At 41.0% G+C, this 20,752-nt stretch overlaps 1 protein-coding gene across 2 annotated transcripts in view; it reads left to right on the top strand.

The window, feature by feature from the left end:
- The window catches only part of pla2r1 (phospholipase A2 receptor 1), a 44,347-nt gene that overhangs the window by 15,671 nt on the left and 7,924 nt on the right, over positions 1–20,752 (top strand). For both annotated transcript variants that reach the window (XM_061234833.1, XM_061234831.1), the window contains exons 9-23: positions 429–539; positions 3,654–3,766; positions 4,388–4,557; positions 10,063–10,271; positions 10,384–10,529; positions 11,345–11,429; positions 11,952–12,087; positions 12,916–12,951; positions 14,809–14,969; positions 15,938–16,002; positions 16,557–16,660; positions 17,072–17,208; positions 18,831–18,948; positions 19,739–19,878; positions 20,014–20,152. In XM_061234833.1, coding sequence (XP_061090817.1) covers positions 429–539; positions 3,654–3,766; positions 4,388–4,557; positions 10,063–10,271; positions 10,384–10,529; positions 11,345–11,429; positions 11,952–12,087; positions 12,916–12,951; positions 14,809–14,969; positions 15,938–16,002; positions 16,557–16,660; positions 17,072–17,208; positions 18,831–18,948; positions 19,739–19,878; positions 20,014–20,152 — 1,870 coding nt within the window. The remainder of the gene's footprint in view (positions 1–428; positions 540–3,653; positions 3,767–4,387; positions 4,558–10,062; positions 10,272–10,383; positions 10,530–11,344; positions 11,430–11,951; positions 12,088–12,915; positions 12,952–14,808; positions 14,970–15,937; positions 16,003–16,556; positions 16,661–17,071; positions 17,209–18,830; positions 18,949–19,738; positions 19,879–20,013; positions 20,153–20,752) is intronic.

Below are 20,752 nucleotides of genomic sequence, written 5' to 3'. Positions count from 1 at the left end.
TGATAGATGTGGTAATGTGAGTGATGTGTCCCTGTGAGCTGATAGATGTGGAAGGGAAGATGTGGTAATATAAGTAATATGTCTCTGTGAGCTGATAGATGTTTGTGTTGCTGGAAGTGAAGATGTGATAATGTGAGCAATACATCCACGGGAGCTGATAGATGTTTGTGTTGCTGGAAGTGAAGATATGGTAATGCGAGTAATATGTCCCTGTGAGCTGATAGATGTTTGAGTTGCTGGAAGGGAAGATGCGGTAATGTGAGTGATGTGTCCCTGTGAGCTGATAGATGTTTGAGTTGCTGGAAGGGAAGATGCAGTAATGTGAGTGATGTGTTCCTGTGAGCTGATAGATGTTTGAGTTGCTGGAAGGGAAGATGCGGTAATGTGAGTGATGTGTCTCTGTGAGCTGATAGATGTTTGTGTTTCAGGAAGGGAACTGGCTGCTGGCTTCCTGTGATGAAAGGCTCCCTGCAGTGTGCAGGAGGGCAGGCCTTCTCCCTCTACACCACACTGGCTCTTGGGATGAGGGCTGCCCCGAGGTGAGGAGATGGCTTACTATTCAGGGAACCGCACTCTTGTCCTAGCTAAATTACCAACCTGGCTCTTTCAACCTGCCATCATCATCATCAAAGAAAGGGTTTTCTCCCTCTTCAACTCAGCTGATGTGTGGTGAGCGTTCTGGTCCAAAATGGCTGTCGTACCCATTGGTTGTGATTGAGGTGAGGTTCCCCCTCATCACTGTAAAGTGCTTTGAGTGTGAGAAAAACACTATAGAAATGCAACAATCTCTCTCTCACTCTCACTTATCTTATTGGAATGTGGCGTCAAACCACTGGGTCTCCTCCCCAAGAAGTCCAGGACACTCAAGTTCTAAAGTGCGCAGAATATTTCCTTCAGCATTGTAGCATCCGCCCTCTGTCTTATCGGCAGGTGCATCTCCCGCTTCATTTAGGATCAGATAATTTGACCAAAATACCTCATGGGAACCGCAAGTATGCATCTTATCTTTTAAACAGCATGCTAAACATCATCGTTAGTGGAAACTGTGTACGTAGTTTTTAAGAGGCCGCGACACTTCTCTGTGTTTGCTCTGGGGTTAATTATGTGGAGCATTGCCAATTTACCCCCAAGGCAGGTGCTAAATATCACACTGTGACATATCACTCTGTGATATGTTAAAATGTAAGCTACTCTGAGTGTGGGTGTCTGCTGGCTAAATCGTAGCAGGGATTGTGGTTTCTCCTTGAGATAATTACGGGAACGCTGCTACATTTTTATGCAGTTTTATTGCAGCGGGATTCATTTTGTGCTATGTTAGTCAGATCCGGTATACAACAGATTTCTGGCAGGAGTCTGCACTGCGCAGATTACCATGTGTATTAAAAGGCTTTTTTTGTGAATTCTGTGAACCAGACTGTCGGTAATCAGCACAATAAGCCTATTCAAGCGACCGAGTGATGTATTGTCTGACTTTCATATCATGCTGAGGTCTTATTTAGCAGAAATGACTCACTTACCCATGAGCCTCGTTGCTCAAGAGACTGATGTGTTTGGAATGCCCTCAGGAGACAAACCGTCTCACTGTGCACACGCTTGCACACACCCACTCACTTTATATATGAAGGGCAATCTGTGCCAAAAAGAAACATAGATGTTACACAAGGAAAAGGAATGCATAATAAGAGGTCCAATGGATAGTTGAATTAGGTACTGAAAAATGAATGGTTTTACACGTTTTTTAATTTTTTTTTGCCGTTTCTGTTCATTCATTCCCTGGAGGTTGGTTCTTCAAGTGGGTGTGTCACACACTAGATTGTAAAACTGTAATCCTATTGATGGTTGCAAAGGGGATGATTGTTTATGGAGTATTAGATTTCTTGTAAAATTTGTTTGGCAACACATCCTATTAGGCTAGCATTTCCTCTTAAGCTAATGCGAACTCAACTCTTGTCATTCAAAATTCCCTACACCTGTTTCAAATGAGCAGAGGGATTATATTTTGACAAAGGAGGGTATGGGAAATTGAGCTTAATATGTAAATAGGGCAAAAGAAATTGGGAAAGCTAGACAATTAATTTTCTTTTTTTGCTGACATTCTTTTGTTTTGTATTCTTTTTTATTTTTGCTTCAGATTTTTCCTGTTTTTTCACAATTTGGTAGCCACTACCCTACATACGCCAATTGCCCATGTTACACTGCAATGACCCCTTGCTTGGCAGCCTGGGAGTCCCAAGATTTGTAGAGAACGATGCGCCTTCTACAAGCCGTGCTTGTAGCCGGTCTCTGAACCGTGACTCTGAGATGACTAAAATGTGGCCTATATTGTATATGGCGGTCCTACAGCCCCTGCTAAGCCCCTCCCCCCGCACTCAGAGCAGCGAGCCAATTGTGTTGCTCAACGTGTGCCGGCTTTTGACAGGACCGGGAATCGAACCTCGGTCCTCGGTGTGCAACTGCAACAAACTGATGCTTGCATCAAGGTCCGTTGCTTTAGCCATGTTTTCCATTCTTAATGCTCCTTTTCTTTTATTACCTGTTATTTTGTCGCCGTTGAGCCTGCCAGGCATAGGGTCAGGCAGGTGTTTGTAAGGAGGTCTTTGTAGTCGGATATTTCATTTCACCAAGCAATGCGGTAATGTTCCTGCACTGTGGAGAGAGGGATAATGTTACCATGTCTGTCGCGTACTGTAAGCTCTGTGCCAACTCAAAGATCTCATGTTCGCCAAAATGTGTTCTACAGACAAACTGTAAATGTTTGTATTCTTTTATGGGTAGTGTCACTACTCTTCACTATGTAGCTTACCATATTCACAACAATTAATATTGCATTGTATATTAGTAAAAAGCTAATGAGACAAATGTGATCTGTGTGTTCCAGTACATATTTTATTGATTTCAAAAACATGCAGATTAAAGGATTGAAATATGAAGCGTGTTTCATGGGCAGCATGTCTGTTCTGAAGAGTATTGGTCTGTTCTGAGTATTTTCTCTATATAATCATGAAAGGAGGCTATAGAACCGTTCAAACCAGACAGCTTCAGCTGAAATAAAAAATAAAAAATATTCCTTCCTTGTGCGAGATCAGGGGTGTCCGTGACAGCCGTCGGTCACCAAAGGCAGGAGCAAATGGAAGACACTTGTCAAAACAGAGGGGTTTGGGGGTCTTGTTACCCTCCCAGATGGTCATTTGTCGGAGCACAGCCTGAAACTGACGCCCCCTGGTTCTTTGCGGCGTTTGTTTGCTTGTTTTACCCGGGGCTGTTCTTATTTGATTAATTGTGCAGGATCCATATCTTTGTCATGACGGTGGATTATTTTTACTGTAATAAAATGCAGTGAGTGAAAAAGTCATCGGGTAATACGAGTGTGATTGTATCTCCTGTAGACCTCTTACTTATGCCTCTTGTGTGTCAATCAGCCAGGCTTAGCACTTTATTGTTTTCATTTGATGATTTTTGCTATTTGTCTTAAAACTGTTTTAGAGCACTTCATCATATCTTTATTTTTTTATGGATAAAATATTAATAGATGTAATTTAAAACATCCCAAAGAGCACAGATATAAAACCTGGACATGGCTTATAGCAAATTCTTTAGTATAGAAGATTTTTTCCATGCTAACAAGATCTCTGTCTCTGTGTTTGTTGTATTAGGGTTGGAAGAGGAGAGGTCACTTCTGCTACAATGTTACAGATCATTTACATGGCTATGAAGATGCTGTCAGAGGCTATTACTGCAAAGCACCTCTTGCCACCGTGGAAAACCGGTAATAAACCTTATTATGTGTTCACTTTCACCTTTCCCTCATGGGAACAATGTGTTATTGTTCCATTGCAGTTTATTTATTGTCATGCTGTCAGATATGCTTCAGGAGTATTTTGATCTATTAACCATGAGCCATTATACAAAGTGTTTGACCAGGATTATGATTGGAAAGCAAATCAATTATGTAAGTAACTCATATATTTAGGATCTGTAGAGTTAGGAGTCAACTGTCAATAAAGTAGACAACTCATGGACAAAAATTACGTTTGGCCTATACTGGGATGTGGACTTACTGGTGATACTTCCTGGTCTTAACACACATGGCCATGTCTAAAGAAATTATCTGATTTGGTGGCTATACATGTGAACCAATTTCCATATTTTGACTTTGTTGCATCCATGAGTTACACTGATCACAACAAACATTCTCTGTCTACAAGTGTGTGTGTTATGTTCACATGTTTAGTCATTTGATACTGTTTTTAGAAATGCAGAAATGAAAATAAAAGGAAGTTGTACTATGCAGCATTACAGTTGTTATTGCATTGCTTGTGTCATGCATGACTCTTCTATTTCATTGTGATAGTCTGTTGCCGTAATATTTAATATTTTGATATTTCAGATTTGAACAGGTCTTCATAAACAGCCTGATAAATGCAGTTAGCAGCCATGTCGGCCAGTACTACTGGATTGCCCTTCAGGACCAGGACAGAACTGGGGAGTACAGCTGGCTGCCATTCAATGGATCTGCCCAGCCTCTTCTCTACACCAACTGGAACCGACATCAGCCAGGTTTGTAAAGCAAATGCAAAGATTTGCCTTTATTTTAGAATCATCTGATCTGATGTCACGAAGCCCTTTTGGAAATTCCAACTTGTTCCAGAGTGGTTTTAGCCCTTCAGTATTCTTAGTCAGTGTTCTAGAATACCATTGCTTTCAATTATCTGTAGGTTTGGAGATGGTCAAGCTGCCAACAAGATGGTTGAGATGGCAACCATGTTGGCAAGACCATGTCCAGCTGGTGGGCCAGCTTGGTACAGACAACAGACCATCACCAAATTCCAGATGGTATCCAGCTGGAGCAGAAGCTGCTTCCAGCTGGATTCTTTCTTAGGCTGGTAGCTGGAATTTCTACAGGGAGGAAACAAGTAGACTGCCATGACACACATTAGCAACAATGGCCCAGTCCTGAATTTGAATGTCTGTGCCCTAAGGACATAAGTTAACACCCATGGCTTGAAGTAAACCTGAATGGCACCTGACCAGGGTATGAACTTGAAGACAAATCGGTACAACCGATCTTTTCCAATACATTTCCGTCATCATTCAAGAGACAGAGGTTATTGCCTATTGCCGGCAGGCGAGATGGTAGTTTTGAGTGGTGTCCAACCACTGATGAATTTGCATGCTTTAATTCCTGAGCATGTCCCAGCATCGGGAGACAAGCTGAGTCACTAAAGTTAAAGAGATTTATTGCCTTATTGTATGAACAGAAATTGATATAATTCAGAACATATGCATTAATTTATTAATATGCATTGATTCAAGAACATGGCTTTCCTATATTTGTCTTCAATTGATTTCAGTTAGGCCTAAATAATAGTAGTCTTGAGGTGTGGAGCATGGCGATTTTGTGAACACTATATAAAATGCCCTCCATAAAGTTTGGGCTCTGCGTACCACAATTCTGGATTTATAATCAAACAATTCCAATGTGGTTAATGTATAGACTCTCAGCTTTTATTAAATATAGTAATTGCATGCAAAGGACATGGGACAATGTGATTACATTTATAGGTCCCAAACATTATGGTGTCCTGAAATGTGGGTGTTTAAAACGTGCTATGACTTCTACATGGTAAAAACCAAAATATATAAAAAATAACCTTAAATAAAAGAAAATCAGCACTTTAACCACATGTGAATTATTTGATTGCAGAATTTAAATTATGGAGTACAGAGCCAAAGGAAGAAAGCATGTATTTATTCCATACATTATGGACAGCATCATAGGCTCCGGCTCTGTTGGTGCTGAGGAACTTGAGCAGCCCCAATATTTGAGGGGGGTTTTTTAATAAGAATAGTTCTTCATAAAAGATAACTGTAAAAACGTAATATTCTCTTGTCTAAATATGTGTATCATTTAAGCTTAAATTTTTCACATTGTTGACTATTACCAGCAAGAAAAGTATAAGTAAATATTGATGCCTTTCCTGTTGTGATTGGCTAGCACACAGACATCAAGGCTTATGCAAGGAAGCAGCAAGGACTCTTTGAAAGGCTCTGTTTAGCTCTGACGCTCAAGCCGGATTGGAATTGGGACACTGGTGTTTTCTGTGGTCCTGGTGGCCAGCTGGTATTCTGGATCCGTTCCAGCAGAACACAATTTGGAGTGCATTAGCTCCTGATTGGACTTATTTCACACCTCTTTATTTATCTGCCATAAATACTTCGTGGAAATTATGCAGTTGTATGTGCGTATTTATTTTATATAAAGATAGAGTAAAGGTATTTATTCCAAAACAATTGTGTTGAAGAAGTACAATCAGTTACCACTTCATTAGGTAGACCTGTGCACCAGCTTGTTAATGCAAATATTTTATCAGCCAATCATGTGGCAGCAACTAAATGCATAAAAGCATGCAGACATGGTCAAGAGGTTCAACTGTTTTTCAGACCAAATGAAATGTGATCTAAGACTTTGACTGTGGAATGATTGTTGGTGGCTGGTGGATGGCTTGAGTATCTCAGAAACTGCTAATCTCCTGGGATTTTCACGTACTACGGTCTCTAGAGTTTGCAGAGAATGGTGCGCAAAATAAAAAACATCCAGTGAGCAGCAGTTGTGGGCAAAAACCTGTTGTTAATCAGAGAAGTAACGCAAATAACAAAGCATTACAACAGAAGAACAACTCTGAACACACAACATGTCAAACCCCGAAGTGGATAGGCTGCATCAGCAACAGTAGACAAACAAGTAAAACAAATAAGTTTTAATAAAGTGCTCAGTGAGTGTATATTGAATGAGTACATGCTTATTGAAATACAGATTTTAAAGTATTTTTTCTAGGCCTCTATCATTCACTATGCTGCCTTATTCAGTTATTTAAGGGGCTAGAATGAATGTGCATGAATTGTGGGATCATAGTTACTTACATCCTACATTCACAAGCACAATTTTTCATGTTCCTGGAGATCTACCATCATGTACAGTGCAGTCTGTTAGTTTTTGGTCTGTGGTGCAATTTCTGTTCTTTTGGCACTCCAGCACATTGGATTTGAACTGTAACAAGGAATATGAGATTAACGTGCAGACTGCCACCTTTAATTTGAGGCTTTTTAAATCCATATCGGATCCATGTACAATAGAAATTCTATCGCTTTTCTAGGTCCCTCTATATTTGGGGACCAAAAGTTATTGGACAGTTGGCTTCTCAGCTCTTTCTTATTAATCAGGTGTATTCAGCCACTTCCTTGGTGCATGCATAAGAAAGCTTTCAGTATCCAGTCTTGATTCTTGGCTTTTGATTATTGCCTGTTATTGTGCTTTCTCAACATGAGCACTGGAGTTGTGCCAATGACAGTCAAGGATTCCCACATAGATCACCCAATATGGATGTCAATACCCTCAAATTAAAGGTTACAGTGCACTTCAACCTCATTCATGATTTAATTTCAATTCTAATGTGCTGGAGTACAGAACCAAAAGTACAGAAATTGTACCAGTGTCTAAATACTTGCGGACTGCTCTGTATGATGTATTACTTGTCTTTTTCGAAATGAGATGTGCTTTGCTAGGGTTGGAGTGAATACTTACAGGATGATAGGTCCCCTTTATTATTAAAATATATTCCTATTTTGGACCTGACTGTTTTGTCTAAGCTTAAACATGCATTCTGCTTTACCACACTCTTGTCTTGTCTACAAATGTATAAAACTGCCTTTTTTGTTTCGACTTTTTGTAATGCATCATTTTACACCATATGCTCAGTGTTAACTCTTCAAGACACTCATTCAGAATGAGTACTTGTGAGCCCTGTTGCACCCATATAACATCTGTTACAGTCGAATTAACACCAAATATTTTACAGTGAGTTCATTCAATGTTGAATTTCCCTTTATTCTGTGTTTTGGGGAAGAAAGAAACCTGCCATTTACATTTTTACATTTTTGTCATTTGGCAGACGCTTTTAATCCAACGCGATTTACAAGTGCATAGGTTCTACCATAAGTCAAAGCATCACATCCAGAACTAGGTACATCTTGCATGCACATTAATAAATTATAAATTATATATTTCAGTAATGCACCTGGGGTGATAACTGTGTAGGCTGGCAAAGATCCAAGCTTGTTTCATATGAATTTCACATTACTCTAATGGTGATCCCCTGTTCAGCAGTTCTGTGCCCAGTGACAACAGTATGCGAGAGTCAGAGCTAAAGTATCAGACGGTGAGGAACAGCTCCTGGGTGTAATCCCATGTCTTTGCATGACCCACTGAGAAACAGGCTTTCAGAATGGGAAGACATATTTAGGCGGTTTGTATTAAACTATTCTATAAGGAATGTCAGACAACTAGCCAGAAGACTACTAGGGCTACTAGTAGGATACTAATCCAATACCAAAATAAGACAAAATAACACCCAGAATGCATGCTACACCAAGTGTACCGGAACTCCCTTCTGGGAATAAGCTAAATCATCTGATCATGACATGGAAATGAAGTTCTTTGCAACAATTTTTTATTCAAAGAAACCACACATACCTTTACCAGACAAGCAGACAGAAAATCGAGCCAGGCTTGTGAAAATGCATCATTAAGCATTGTCTGGCTTATTCACAAGCATGTTTTCTGTTTGTGTGTAATTGTTGCGTGAAGATGCTGGAAACCGCTCCTGCTCCTGGTGTGGGTGTTGGTTCACACAGGAACTCTCAGGAACACTCCATCAGCTTCTTACATCTCCTGGAAAAACTGTGAAACCACAGTGAGATACAGAACTCGACTTCACTTTTCAGATATGAGCCCCAACCTAAACGGGCAAAGGGCTGTTACTCAGAGCAATTGGATCTTATTACTGCACATTTGTGTTTCTACAGAGTGAAGCTGTTGATATTTTTGAGTGATGCTAGCATGTAAAAATGCTTACGCCGAATAAACCCAGATTAACATATTAAATACGGCAAATATTGAATATTTGCGATATTCATGAAGAGAACGAGGAAAAAAACGATTCGCTTTTGTATTGTCTGTTTTCTTGAGTCGGCTGTAATTAAATGTAATTAAACGGTTTGCAAAGACTGTTCTATTGTAATATTCAATTTACCATAACATTCTGCCTGCCAGTCCTCATGGCTCCTGTACAGAGCATCTTGTGTCTTTCCATACATTGGCCACTACATGTTTGCTCGGTGTGAGAAGTCCGTCCATATTTGGGATTTATCACTCGTTTTGCAGCCGTGAAACAATGCAAATTGGCTGTTAAAAACCGTGCTGCATTTCTGGCTTGGTTTTGGCCATGTCTGGAGTGACAGGGAGGCCTCGTCTCATCCTCGGTGTCTCAGCTTTAGCTGGTTGCGAATGTGTTGTGTTTAATCTCTTTCTGTGCATAGGAAGTGGGTTTCACATTTAGTATCCCACTGAGCTGTCTGTCACACCAGCTCTCTCCGTGGTGGTCTTCTCACCCACACACATTCAGTCCTTCATCTCGTAGTGTACATTTTGCACTTTTCAACGATTTAACAATGAAGTCTCTTTCTTTCTTTTGTTGTAGCAGAAGGAATTAATTTGGGAGTTTTACACATTTGAAAGCATCCTCGTAGGCTACTGTGTTCTGGTGCTCTTTACAATGTGGAGCTATGAACAGAAAAATGTTTGGTGTGAGCTGAAATGGAAGTTAGAGCAGTACTTGCTTCCACAATATGACGTATAGGCAAATGAAACGGATCTTTGGTGCTAAAATAAGTATTACAACTTTTTTCATTCTATGGAATATTCACCTCCAAGATGTGTTTGTATGATTAGATTACATTACATTACATTGTTACATTATGTAAGAATTTGCTAAATTGAGGAAAACAAACATTTTAATTTCAGCTTCTAATAGTCTAAAAGGGACTACATTTACTCTTAGAGTTAAAAATCCTCTCTCAGAGTTGTTTTTATGTGCAGTACATAAACTAGTGAAATTCATTTAATATAGATATTTTAGATATGCCCATGCTATTTACATCTTCCTGTTCTACTCGTCACTTAAATAGTATTTTAGTATGTTTGCATCTGTCTTCCTCTATCCATAGTCAGCAGTGGTGGGTGTGTGGCAATGACTGGAGGCCAAGCTCTGGGCCACTGGGAGGTAAAGGACTGCAAATCCCATAAGGCCTTGTCTGTGTGCAAGCAGAGCATCAGCAGTTACCAGGAAGTCCAGACCCCCTCCACCCACATTGATAAGGATGCGCCCTGCCCCCCCGGGTGGGAAAGCAACCCCCAGCTGCTCCACTGTTACAAGGTGAGGTGATGCGGTAACGTAGACTGCTTTGACTTTCCTGTAAACTGAGCTGTACAGACCTGCTGGTTGTCACATGCGGTCAGTGAGATGTGTTGTAAACCCTCTGGTCTAGGTGTTTCACAATGAGAAGGTCCTACTGAAGCGCTCGTGGGAGGAGGCAGACTTGTTTTGCCAGGCCCTTGGGGCAAACCTCGCCAGTTTCCACCACTACGAGGACGAAGCCTTTGTGAAAGGGATACTAGAGACGATGTTTGATTGGTCAGCTGGATTTTAATTTTTTTCTTTGCATTAATGGATTGCATCTGAGATTTTATAAACTATTGTGGATCATAATACTTTATTTGCTACAGCCATTCTGCTGTGACTGTGTCTCTAAAGGCTGGTTTCTACTTTGTCGGGCAACGCTAGCTGCTAGCAGGGACATCGCTGGTCGCAGTGACATTCGGTTTATACTTCAGAAATTATATTTTAAATTAAATAGCGACCATAGTCAATGTCGGGCGACGTTAGAACTTTCATGAACATTCTGCGATTTCAGTCGAGTGATGGGAGTTTAAACCAGCCTTTACTCTTATATGACTGCAAATCTTTAACTTTGATACAGATGAGACTTTGATATTTCACTCCACTGACTCTTGGCATGTCTTGAATCTTTTAGCTGTGTTCCTCACTTGGCTGTGTTTATCACTTTCAATCTATGTCTGTGACTCTGCTGTTTCTCATTATGACTCATTGTCCCTGATTCTGCAGTTTTTCACTATGACTCTGTGTCTCTGACTCTCCTGTTTGCCATTATGACTCTGTGTCCCTGACTCTGCTGTTTGCCGCTATGAATCTCTCTGATTCTGCTGTTTGCCACCATGACTTTCCCTAATTCTGCTGTTTGCCAGTTTGACTGTGACACTGACTGATATTTTTGTCTATGATGATGTCTCTGCTGTTTGCTTATACAACGCTATCTTTATCAGAGGTACAGTCCGAAACTGAGTCAGAGACAAAAAATATGAGTACCTCTATGTCTCTCACACTGGCATGTCTTTCGCTATGTCCCTAACTTTTCTTTGCCTGTAAAGGACAGAGAACCGCATGTTCTGGGTGGGATTCAACAAGAGGAACCCACAGTCTGCCGGTGCTTGGGAGTGGTCTGATTCTACACCTGTAAGTACCACCAAAGCAACCATCAAAATCACTGCCCTTTCTTACCCCAGAGACGTCTTCAGTGATTTATATACTCAAGTAACTGACTGGCAACCTGTCCAAGCTGTATTCCTGCCTCTCACCCAATGCATGCTGGGATAGAATCCAGAACCCAATTATAGAGCTCACTTTTACTGGAATAATTGAGGATAGATATCTTGCTTTTGCAGGGTTCTCCTCAAAGGATGTGATAGTGTGTACTCACTTGTACCACTGTGTAATGGAAATAGTAGCTTATGTCACCATGTTGTTGCCCCTCTACCTACACACAACCACGGGTGAGACTTGGCTTCTGTAAAAGAGCGGAAGTAGCAATGCACATCTAATCAGAAAAGGCTGGAGAAAGAATTCCTCTTTTTTCCAGTACCGGACTATTAGTTTGGCACACGCCGCAAATAATTACAGTCTTGCTCGGCGACAAAACTAGTTAACAAATGCTTGTTTAATTAAAGAGGGACTTCATCAAAATGTTTTACTTTTCAGGTTGTCTCATCATTCATAGAAGACAAAAACAATGAAGACGACTTGCACAACTGCGCTGTGTACAATTACCCGATCAACGCCATGATCCCTCAGCCCTGCGATGCCAAACACGAGTGGATCTGTAAAGCACCTAAAGGTACAGCACGGAGCTTTTGTTTCATAACACGGGTGGTATTAGGGTGATATTAGGGGTCCAAGCAAGGGCTGGAACCCTATTGTTTTTGTTATTGTTGTTGTTTTTTATTATTATTTGTCTTTGCTAAAACTGAATGGGCATCAAAAATTGTAATGTGTTTTAATTCAGTTACTCCTCCATTACTCCGCTTATCACAACGATGCCTATTGACCCCATGGTGGTGCTGTAATGCAGCCATTTGTTTTGCCCATAACTCTGGTCTAGAATATATGTATTTTTTCTGCAGATTCCTTAGCTGAGGCCAAACAAAACGTATATTCTCTATTTTATTTTCATTTGGGATCATTTGTCCACCATTCCACCATTTAGATTTGTCCACATAATCCACATTTTAAACATTACTGTACATTCAATTTCCATCAAAGGGTGGGGTTCTGGGATCGTTTTTAGTGGCAAGTTTTGAAATTGTTCCCAGAGCATTTATCCTAGGCCATAAGCACTTTTTTGTTTTGTTTTTGGAAACAAACATTCTTAGAAGGTTTGGTGTAGCAAGCTTCTTGAAAAGTAGATACAGCCACAGTTTCCAAAGCTATAATAATGTTCTTTAAAAACATTAATGGAACACTTTTTGGCACAATCTTTTTTTTTTCTAACAAAACATTCCACTGTAACTTCAGGGAATGCTATGAATGTTCTGGGAATGTTTCCGGTTAGTTGGGTAATATCATCATAATGTATTTATTTCTTTGTGGAAGGGCTGTGAATCATAGCAGTTTTTTAGCATATACTGTACTAACTCTCTATTTAATGACCCTCTATATTTTATAGGTGTGGAGTTGCAGAAACCATATTGGTACATTGAGCGTAAGTGAAACTACCTACTGTGTCAATGATTCTTTTCTAATGAATAATAATGTTTCACTGTTTCTTGGAAGGGAACTTCACTTGCCAGTAAACCAGTGGAAATACATTAGGAGCTTGTCTCCATTTGACTGAATGCATTTTCTATACCCATTATCCTGCTGTTGCACTCCCCTAAGCCAAGGGCAGGCAACCCTGGTCCTGGAGTGTCAGTACAATTCAGTTTTTTTCTACCATCTGAGCTTGATCACAAGAGTTTGATGTATGATTAAAAGTCTGAGTCTGAATATTCTTAAAGGAGGGGCGATCAGTCAGTAATGTGTCATAGGCCTGTTGGCAGAACCATCAAGGGGGAAAACAATCCCTTGCTGTCAGGAAAATTCCTGTGACTGTCACTGTTTTTATTACAATGTCAGCAAATTATTTGGTGAGTCATTGCTTCCTATAGACCAGCAAAGGACTTTTGGCAAAATACACTGAATAGGACCCGGGTGCTGTCCTTATGTGGTCAGAGCAGACAAATGACCCAATTGTATCATTCCCTTATTTGCTCCCCCAGTAAGGAACCATGTTGACTACATTATGATCCATGACCAACCTAATAGTTTATAATAACCTTAGCTAGCTGACCATGATCAGACCATTTCCTCTGTCCTGATGTCCTTCCGTCATGTAATTTCCTGCTGAAGTGCCTCCAAACAGCTCCAGGCTTATACAGTGCAGTCCGTAAATATTTGGACAGTCAACTGTTTGCTTGCTGGAGTACAGCACCAAAACAATTTGGAAAAAAAAATACAAATAAATTGTCACTGTCCAAATACTTATGGACTGCACAGTATGTTGCTGGGCACAAATAAAGATCAATGAAATCTGTCACAAATAAGAGAGGAAATAATATGCTGCCCAGACAGAGAAAAACGTTTGGAGGGTGCCCTGGTTTACATCAGGCAAGGAAGGACAACCCGAATGGGAAATTTTTTTTATCGAAGTGACTTTGACCATGGAATGATTGTTGGTGGCAGACAGGGTGGTTTGAGTATCTCAGAAACTGCTGATCTCCTGGGATTTTCACACACACTAGTCTCTAGAGTTTGCAAAGAATGGTGCAAAAAAAAAAAAAATCCAGTGAGTAGCAGTTCTGCAGACAGAAATGCCTTGTTAATGAGAGACGTCAGAGGAGAATGGCCAGACTGGAAGGTGACCGTAACAGAAATAACCACGCATTACAACAGTGGTATACAGAAATGTGTCTCTAAACACACAGAGCATCATAACTCTAAGTGGATAGGCTACTGCAGTAGAAATCAAAAAAATAAATCAAATAAATACCTAAATTGCTTGTTGAGTGTACATACAATTAACCAGTTTGTTTTACCTTTCTGTGACCAGGAAGATGTATAATTTATGTCAGATTCATGAATAAGAGAATATTGTGCAGGGCAGTCAGTCAAGGCACTGTGTCAGTGTGTCACCACTGTCATAGGCTGAGCTCTGTAGACCAATAATTGCCAGTTCCAGTCTGCATGTCACAGGTCAGTGGGTGACTGAGCCTGCTTTGTCCCAGCCAGGGTAGGGTGGGCTTAATTCAGCCAGGAATCTACAATATTCCGGAAAAAGCATCCCCGGGAATGTCGATGTGGAAACATAGCACTATTGTTTACTCCACAATAGACGAAACCAAGAACCTCCCCCTCAGAAAAAAATGGAAGTTTGGTGATGACAGTGAGGCTTGCCATTGTTTCTTATCCGAGTGTCTTATTTCTCCTTTGCAATATTATTTGTGATATATCTGTCTGCTGAGTGCAAACAGTTCTTGGTAGAAGGTGCAGACTTGCGTTATCCGCCGTTTTCTCCCTGCAGACGAGGAGCCGTGGGTGTTCCACAGAGGAGCGGAGTATTATGTGGGAAAGCTGCTCTTTCAATGGGAAGCCGTCTCCTTCGCCTGTAAGATGATGGGAGCAGACCTGGTGTCCGTCCATTCAGCCGAGGAGCTCAAGTTTGTCAAAGGGCGGATGGAGAGGGTCAGTGGTGGGGGGGAGGTGGGGGGGGGGGGGATCCTGTGCTGATATTGGAATAGTGGTGCTGCCAAGTGATTGGAGAATCATAAGTGTCACGCCCTTGTTGTCCCATTCCAACCCATTAAATGTTCCTTGAAGGAGCTAGAAACCTGGAGCTAGGAGGCTCCCGGATATTTTTTTTGAGCAGGGAAATGACAGCTCATCCTTTGCGGAAGTGTTTTTTCAGAATGCATGAAGTATGAATGACCTGAGGTTCCACCTCTCCCCATCTGCCACGCCTAATTGCCGTGGCTTCAAACTGCCGTTTGAAGGAGCAAGGACTTTGATTTGCCAAATTCATGTTTACTCCGTCCTTGCTTCCTTCCCTCACCTTCTCCCATGGGTGGAGCTAGGAACGAGGAAAGGAGACAAGGAAAGGAAACAAGGCGGTAAAATGAAGCAATTAAAAAGCACCCCCGGAATGACCTGACGTTAAAGAGAACCGTTTATGCATTTCACTGATACCCCCTGTTCTTGACGGCACTGTTTTTTATTAAAAAAGAGCGGTGCGCTTTTGATGATATTTGAATGCATTTGGTTCACTGCTGGGCTGTGAAAGACTGGCAGTAATGTATTAAAATAGGGCTACCTAACCCTGTTCTTGTAGATCTACCGTCCTGTAGGTCCCTGTTTCTCAAATCACAGTCCTCGAGAGCCAAGAACTGCTGGTTTTCCACCCTCCCTTTACCTGGGAGTCAGGTCTGATGACAGTTTGGCTAATCAGCAGCACTAATTTGTCAAGTAATCAATTACCTGGGCAGGCCTAACAAAGCACACCTCATTCACCAACTAGATCTTGTTGAACTGGTAATTAGTAAGATCTTGTGTGCCAAATTAGGGTTGAAATTTAAACCTGCAGGATGGTCGATGGTAGCGACAGGGTTGGGCAGCTCTGTATTAACAGATTTGTGCCATTTTTCTCTCCTCACCAGCTGTCTCAAGGTTCTGCAGAGTGGTGGATTGGACTGGCTTTGGATCCGGTCAGTAAAGAATACAGGTACACTTCACGTCATATTATGTAATTCACAGTATTGTTCCTGTTTACAGTTAGCCCAACCTTTTTGACCCCCCCCCCTTTTTTGAATTTGCAACTGTCAGTTGTGTCATTTGAGTTGTTTAACAAGTAGCACTGTAGCTGAAACAGTACAACATTCTTCCCAAGCCAGCCACTATTTGAAATGCTGCAGGCCATTTTGCACATGGCACGCCACACAGTACTGCTTGAGGATTACTGTTATTTGGAGGAGGGAGTTTACCACTGAGATTACATTTTGTCCATTTGCTATGTGGTGTGATGTTGGAAGGAGCTTGCATAATAGAAAGGTGAGGAGCTGGTTTTAACCTGCCAGCTCATTATGGTGATCATCTTTACCAGCTGACCCACAGCATTTATTTGTTTGTCAGAAAATCTGGTTTGGTTAACTTTCACAAGGCCATTGTCAATGTGCCAACCTGGACTTGAAGCCAGATCTGGAAGGTGTGTTGGGTGCAGGTGATCGTGTTGTTTTTGAGGACGTTAGCAGTGAAGGTGTTGTTCACTGTGATGGGCAGATGGACAGATGAGTCCCCATTGGATTACCAGAATTGGGTGCAAGGGAGTGCCCTTCAGCCCCCAGCGACAAACAATGCCTGTGTCTACATGTCCTCACTGTCAGGTGAATATACGCACATACACACCCACATACACAGGCACACGTAGACATGCTTGCAGCTAAAAACACATGCACTTGTACACAAATACAGACACACACACACCCCAAAGGTAGTCAGATGAACACTTAAGTGTACTCAGATACACACAGCAATAAAGAATAAGACTAACCGCAATAAGTATACAAAGACACCCATATTGATTTATATGCATGTACACACACACAAACATTAATTCCTTCAACACACACACACACTAGGCTAAACGCACACAGACACAGACACATACACACACACCCAAATGGACACACACAGTCACTATCGTGCTGTCAAAGTGCTTAGTCACTTATGTGAATTCTTGGACTATATTTCACCATTGACGGGGCGGCTGTGTTTTTTTCTCACACAAATCACAGGACTGTGGTCAGTGGGTCAGTGTACTGGCTGGCGTGGCTATGTGTGCAAACGCAGGACCGTGTCTGTCGCCGAAATTCCCAGAGAGCCTCACCTTATCGGTGGCTGCCCAGAGAACTGGCTATATTTTGGACGCAAGGTGACATTACATTCAGCTTATATTACCTTAATTAAAAAAAAATTCTACTCTCTCAGCCACACGCTTAAATGTATATCATATTTCTTTCTGTTCCACTGTAGTGGCCATACTATGAAAGGGTTCTTGGACACTCTTCTGTGATCTTTTTCTCACGGGTTACAGCTGAAATCTATCGACTCTCTGTTGTGTGCAGTGCCCTCTAGTGTATTTTTTGCGAGTCTGTATAAGCCCTGAGAAATAAATATGTCAAGATGATGACATATACACTCACTGAGCACTTTATTAGGAATTATTATTGCTAATGCTGGGTAGGGCCTCCCTTTGGTCTCAAAACTGCCTAAATTTTTCATGGCATGGATTCCACAAAATGTTGAAAACATTGATCTCTCTCATCAACAAGGGGTTTCCGTGGGCAGAACTGCCGCTCACTGGAATTTTTGCACCATTCTGAGTCAACTAGAGACTGTTGTGCGTCAAAATCCCAGGTGATCAGCAGTTACAGAAATACTCAGTCCAGCCAGTCTTCTTTTCACTGCTGCCACACGATTGGCTGATTAGATAAAACGCATGAATAAGTAGGTGTATAGATGTATAGGTGTTCATAATAAAGTGCTCGGTGAGCAAACTCTAGAAACTAGTGTGCATGAAAATCCCAGGAGATCAGCAGTTTCTGAGATACACAAACCAACCTGTCTGCCACCAACAATCATTCCACTTAGGTCACATTTTTTTCCAATTCTGATGGTTGATGTGAACATTAACTGAAGTTCCTGACCTGTATCTGCATGATTGTATGCATTGCACTGCTGCCAAACCATTGGCTGATTAGATAATCACATGAATTAGTAGGTGTTAAATGTTCATAATAAAGTAACGTAAATAAAGTTGATTATTTCAAATAATCAAACAATTCAAGTCCAGATTCTCAGCCTTTATTAAACCATGTTTTTAAACATTTTGGTTTCATCATGTAGTAATTACAGCACTTTTTATACGTACATAATGTTTGGTTTGAGGCTCATGTTCTGCATTAAGAAGGCTCATTTGATACCTCGGACCCTTGATGACATGAAGCTATTTTGCCAACAAATGTATTCCGTACTGTTTTGGCATAATTTACAGCCGAATTTAGTCCCAACCCCGAGTTCCCATAGAGATCCATTCAAATGCAAAAGGACAACCTGAAAATATGATATCCAGACTGCTGAAGTTGATTGGTCACAGGCTTCAAGAAGTCATGGCATGCAAACAATATGCAACCAAATACAAACCATGACTATTTTATTTGACATTGTATTCATTTGTCATTGACAAATTAACATTGAAATACGGGGCTATGTGTAATTGCTACATGGTGAAACCAATATGTACAAAAATACCTTTTAATAAAAGCTGAGAATCTGCAGTTTGACCACAAATTAATTGTTTAATTACAAACAGAGAAAATAAAACATTAATGGGTAAAAGTTGAAGAAGGCAAGTTGTGTCCAAACTTTTGAATGGTACTGTATGTACTCGCTGAACATGTGCATACACAAATGTACAAATATAAATTTCAATGATATTATTCAATTCTAGAAAAATGGGTGCTATATTTGGTTTGTATGTGTTTGTGACGACAGTGCCTTCTGCTGCACTTACCGAAGAGCCCGGATAATGGGAAAACCTGGAAGGATGCTCATGCTATCTGCACCTCCTTCCAGGGCACACTGGTGGCCATAGAAAATGAGATTGAGCAAGGTACAGTATGGTGGGGTATTTTAGGCTAACCTGGGAAACCATGATTTCAAGCCATTTCAAAAACTGAATTGTGTCCCGAGTATTACAGACATTTGGCAGCCAAATTATGTCAGTCCAAATAAACTCAGCATTGCAATTAGGCATCACTTTACTGTTCTGCCAAAACAATATGGAATAGTGTTGATTTTTAGTTGTGCAATACTCAGGACTACCCCTCTACATCACAATTCAAATTGTGCATAGTGCCCATGCTAACCCCTATCCACCATTGAAAGTTCCAACAATGTGCACGTTAGTGTTGGAAATAGACCCTGGAGCAATGGAAGAAGGTCCGATGAATCCTATTTTCTTTTACATCATGTGGACGGTCAAGTATGTGTTCGCCGTTTACCTGGGGAAGATGGCACCAGGATGCGCTGTAGGAAGCAGACAAGCCGGTGGAAGGAATGTGATACTCTGTTTCCTATCTGATGTTGCAATGTTCTTCTGGGAAACCCTGGGTCCGGGCATTCATGTGGATGTCAATTTGAAATGTACCACCTACCTAAACATTGTTATGGACCAGGTACACCCCTTCATGGCAATGGCATTGGCAGTGGCCTATGCACCGCTGCAGAAATTGTTCCAGAATCTTGTAGAGGTGTGTTAGAGTCCAAGCCTCGGCCAGTCAGAGCTGTTTTGGCAGAGGACCAACAGCATATTAGGCAGGTGGTTTTGGCTCATCGGTGTATTTTAAATAATGTTTTAAGTATTTCTTTTTCACGTGTATCTATGTTATTTATGTTTTTAGCATACATTACAATGCTGCTGGCTAGTGATTCACCGAGCGTTTGGATCGGTCTCCGGGATGAAGACACAATGAAATGGGTCAACGGGAAACCAGTCACATACACCAACTGGTCCCCCATGGAGCCTGAGTGTTCCGCCTCTGTAAGTTAAACACGTAATCTGAAATTGTGAAAAAGTCGCAATTAAAAGGACGTAATCGAATAAAATAAAAAAAACTCATAAAAAATAACCAGTTGGGGACGTGATACCGGCCTCCTTATCGCCTTGTTCTGACAGGATTACGATGGGCAGGTAGACAGCGATGAACCACTCTGCACTCTGCTGTCCAACAATCACAATATCCACTTCACGGGGAAATGGTACGACGAGAAATGCACGGAGAATGGGTACGGGTTTGTGTGTCAGAAAGCGCAAGGTAGGACATCTGACGGCACGGGATTCATTCTTGACTTCGTTCATTTCCGACCTTGACCTTTGCGATCCCCAGGAAAGTTGATATCTAACCGCTTTATGAATCGCCTGTTAATTCCTGTTCTGAATTATGTTCTGCTTGGGGCTTGCAAAGCCATAGTTCAGTAGGTTATAGCATTCCAGGCTTTTGGCTACTTTGGAAACCCAAATGTTTTTCATCCAAAGCATGCATGTAATTTGAAGGTGTATCTTGAAATAGTCAAGGGTGGGCATCCCTGACCCAGGTGTCCCACAGATTCAGGTTTTTTTTTGCTAAAACCCTGGTTGCATAATTGGTTTAATTTGTACTATGTTTATTTTATTAACGTAGGTTACTGCATGCTGGACCTAACCATTCCGACTGTTCAGAATATTCACACTCAGTTCTGTTTACTTACTGGGGTCAAATTTACCAAGGGCATGACTGTGATTTTAACACAATACAGAAATAAAATGGATGCAGAAACACGCAATAATTTTTTTTTTTTTTTTATCTCAATTCCAAGCAATTATATTAAAAGTTTATACATTTTAATTATAAACAATGAAAAAGGTCTTGTTTAAC

This window comes from Conger conger, chromosome 3, assembly GCF_963514075.1.
Source record: "Conger conger chromosome 3, fConCon1.1, whole genome shotgun sequence".
Classification (NCBI taxonomy): domain Eukaryota; kingdom Metazoa; phylum Chordata; class Actinopteri; order Anguilliformes; family Congridae; genus Conger; species Conger conger.
The sequence above is the reverse complement of the archived record's forward strand: the minus strand, read 5'-3'. Positions and strand labels throughout refer to the sequence as shown.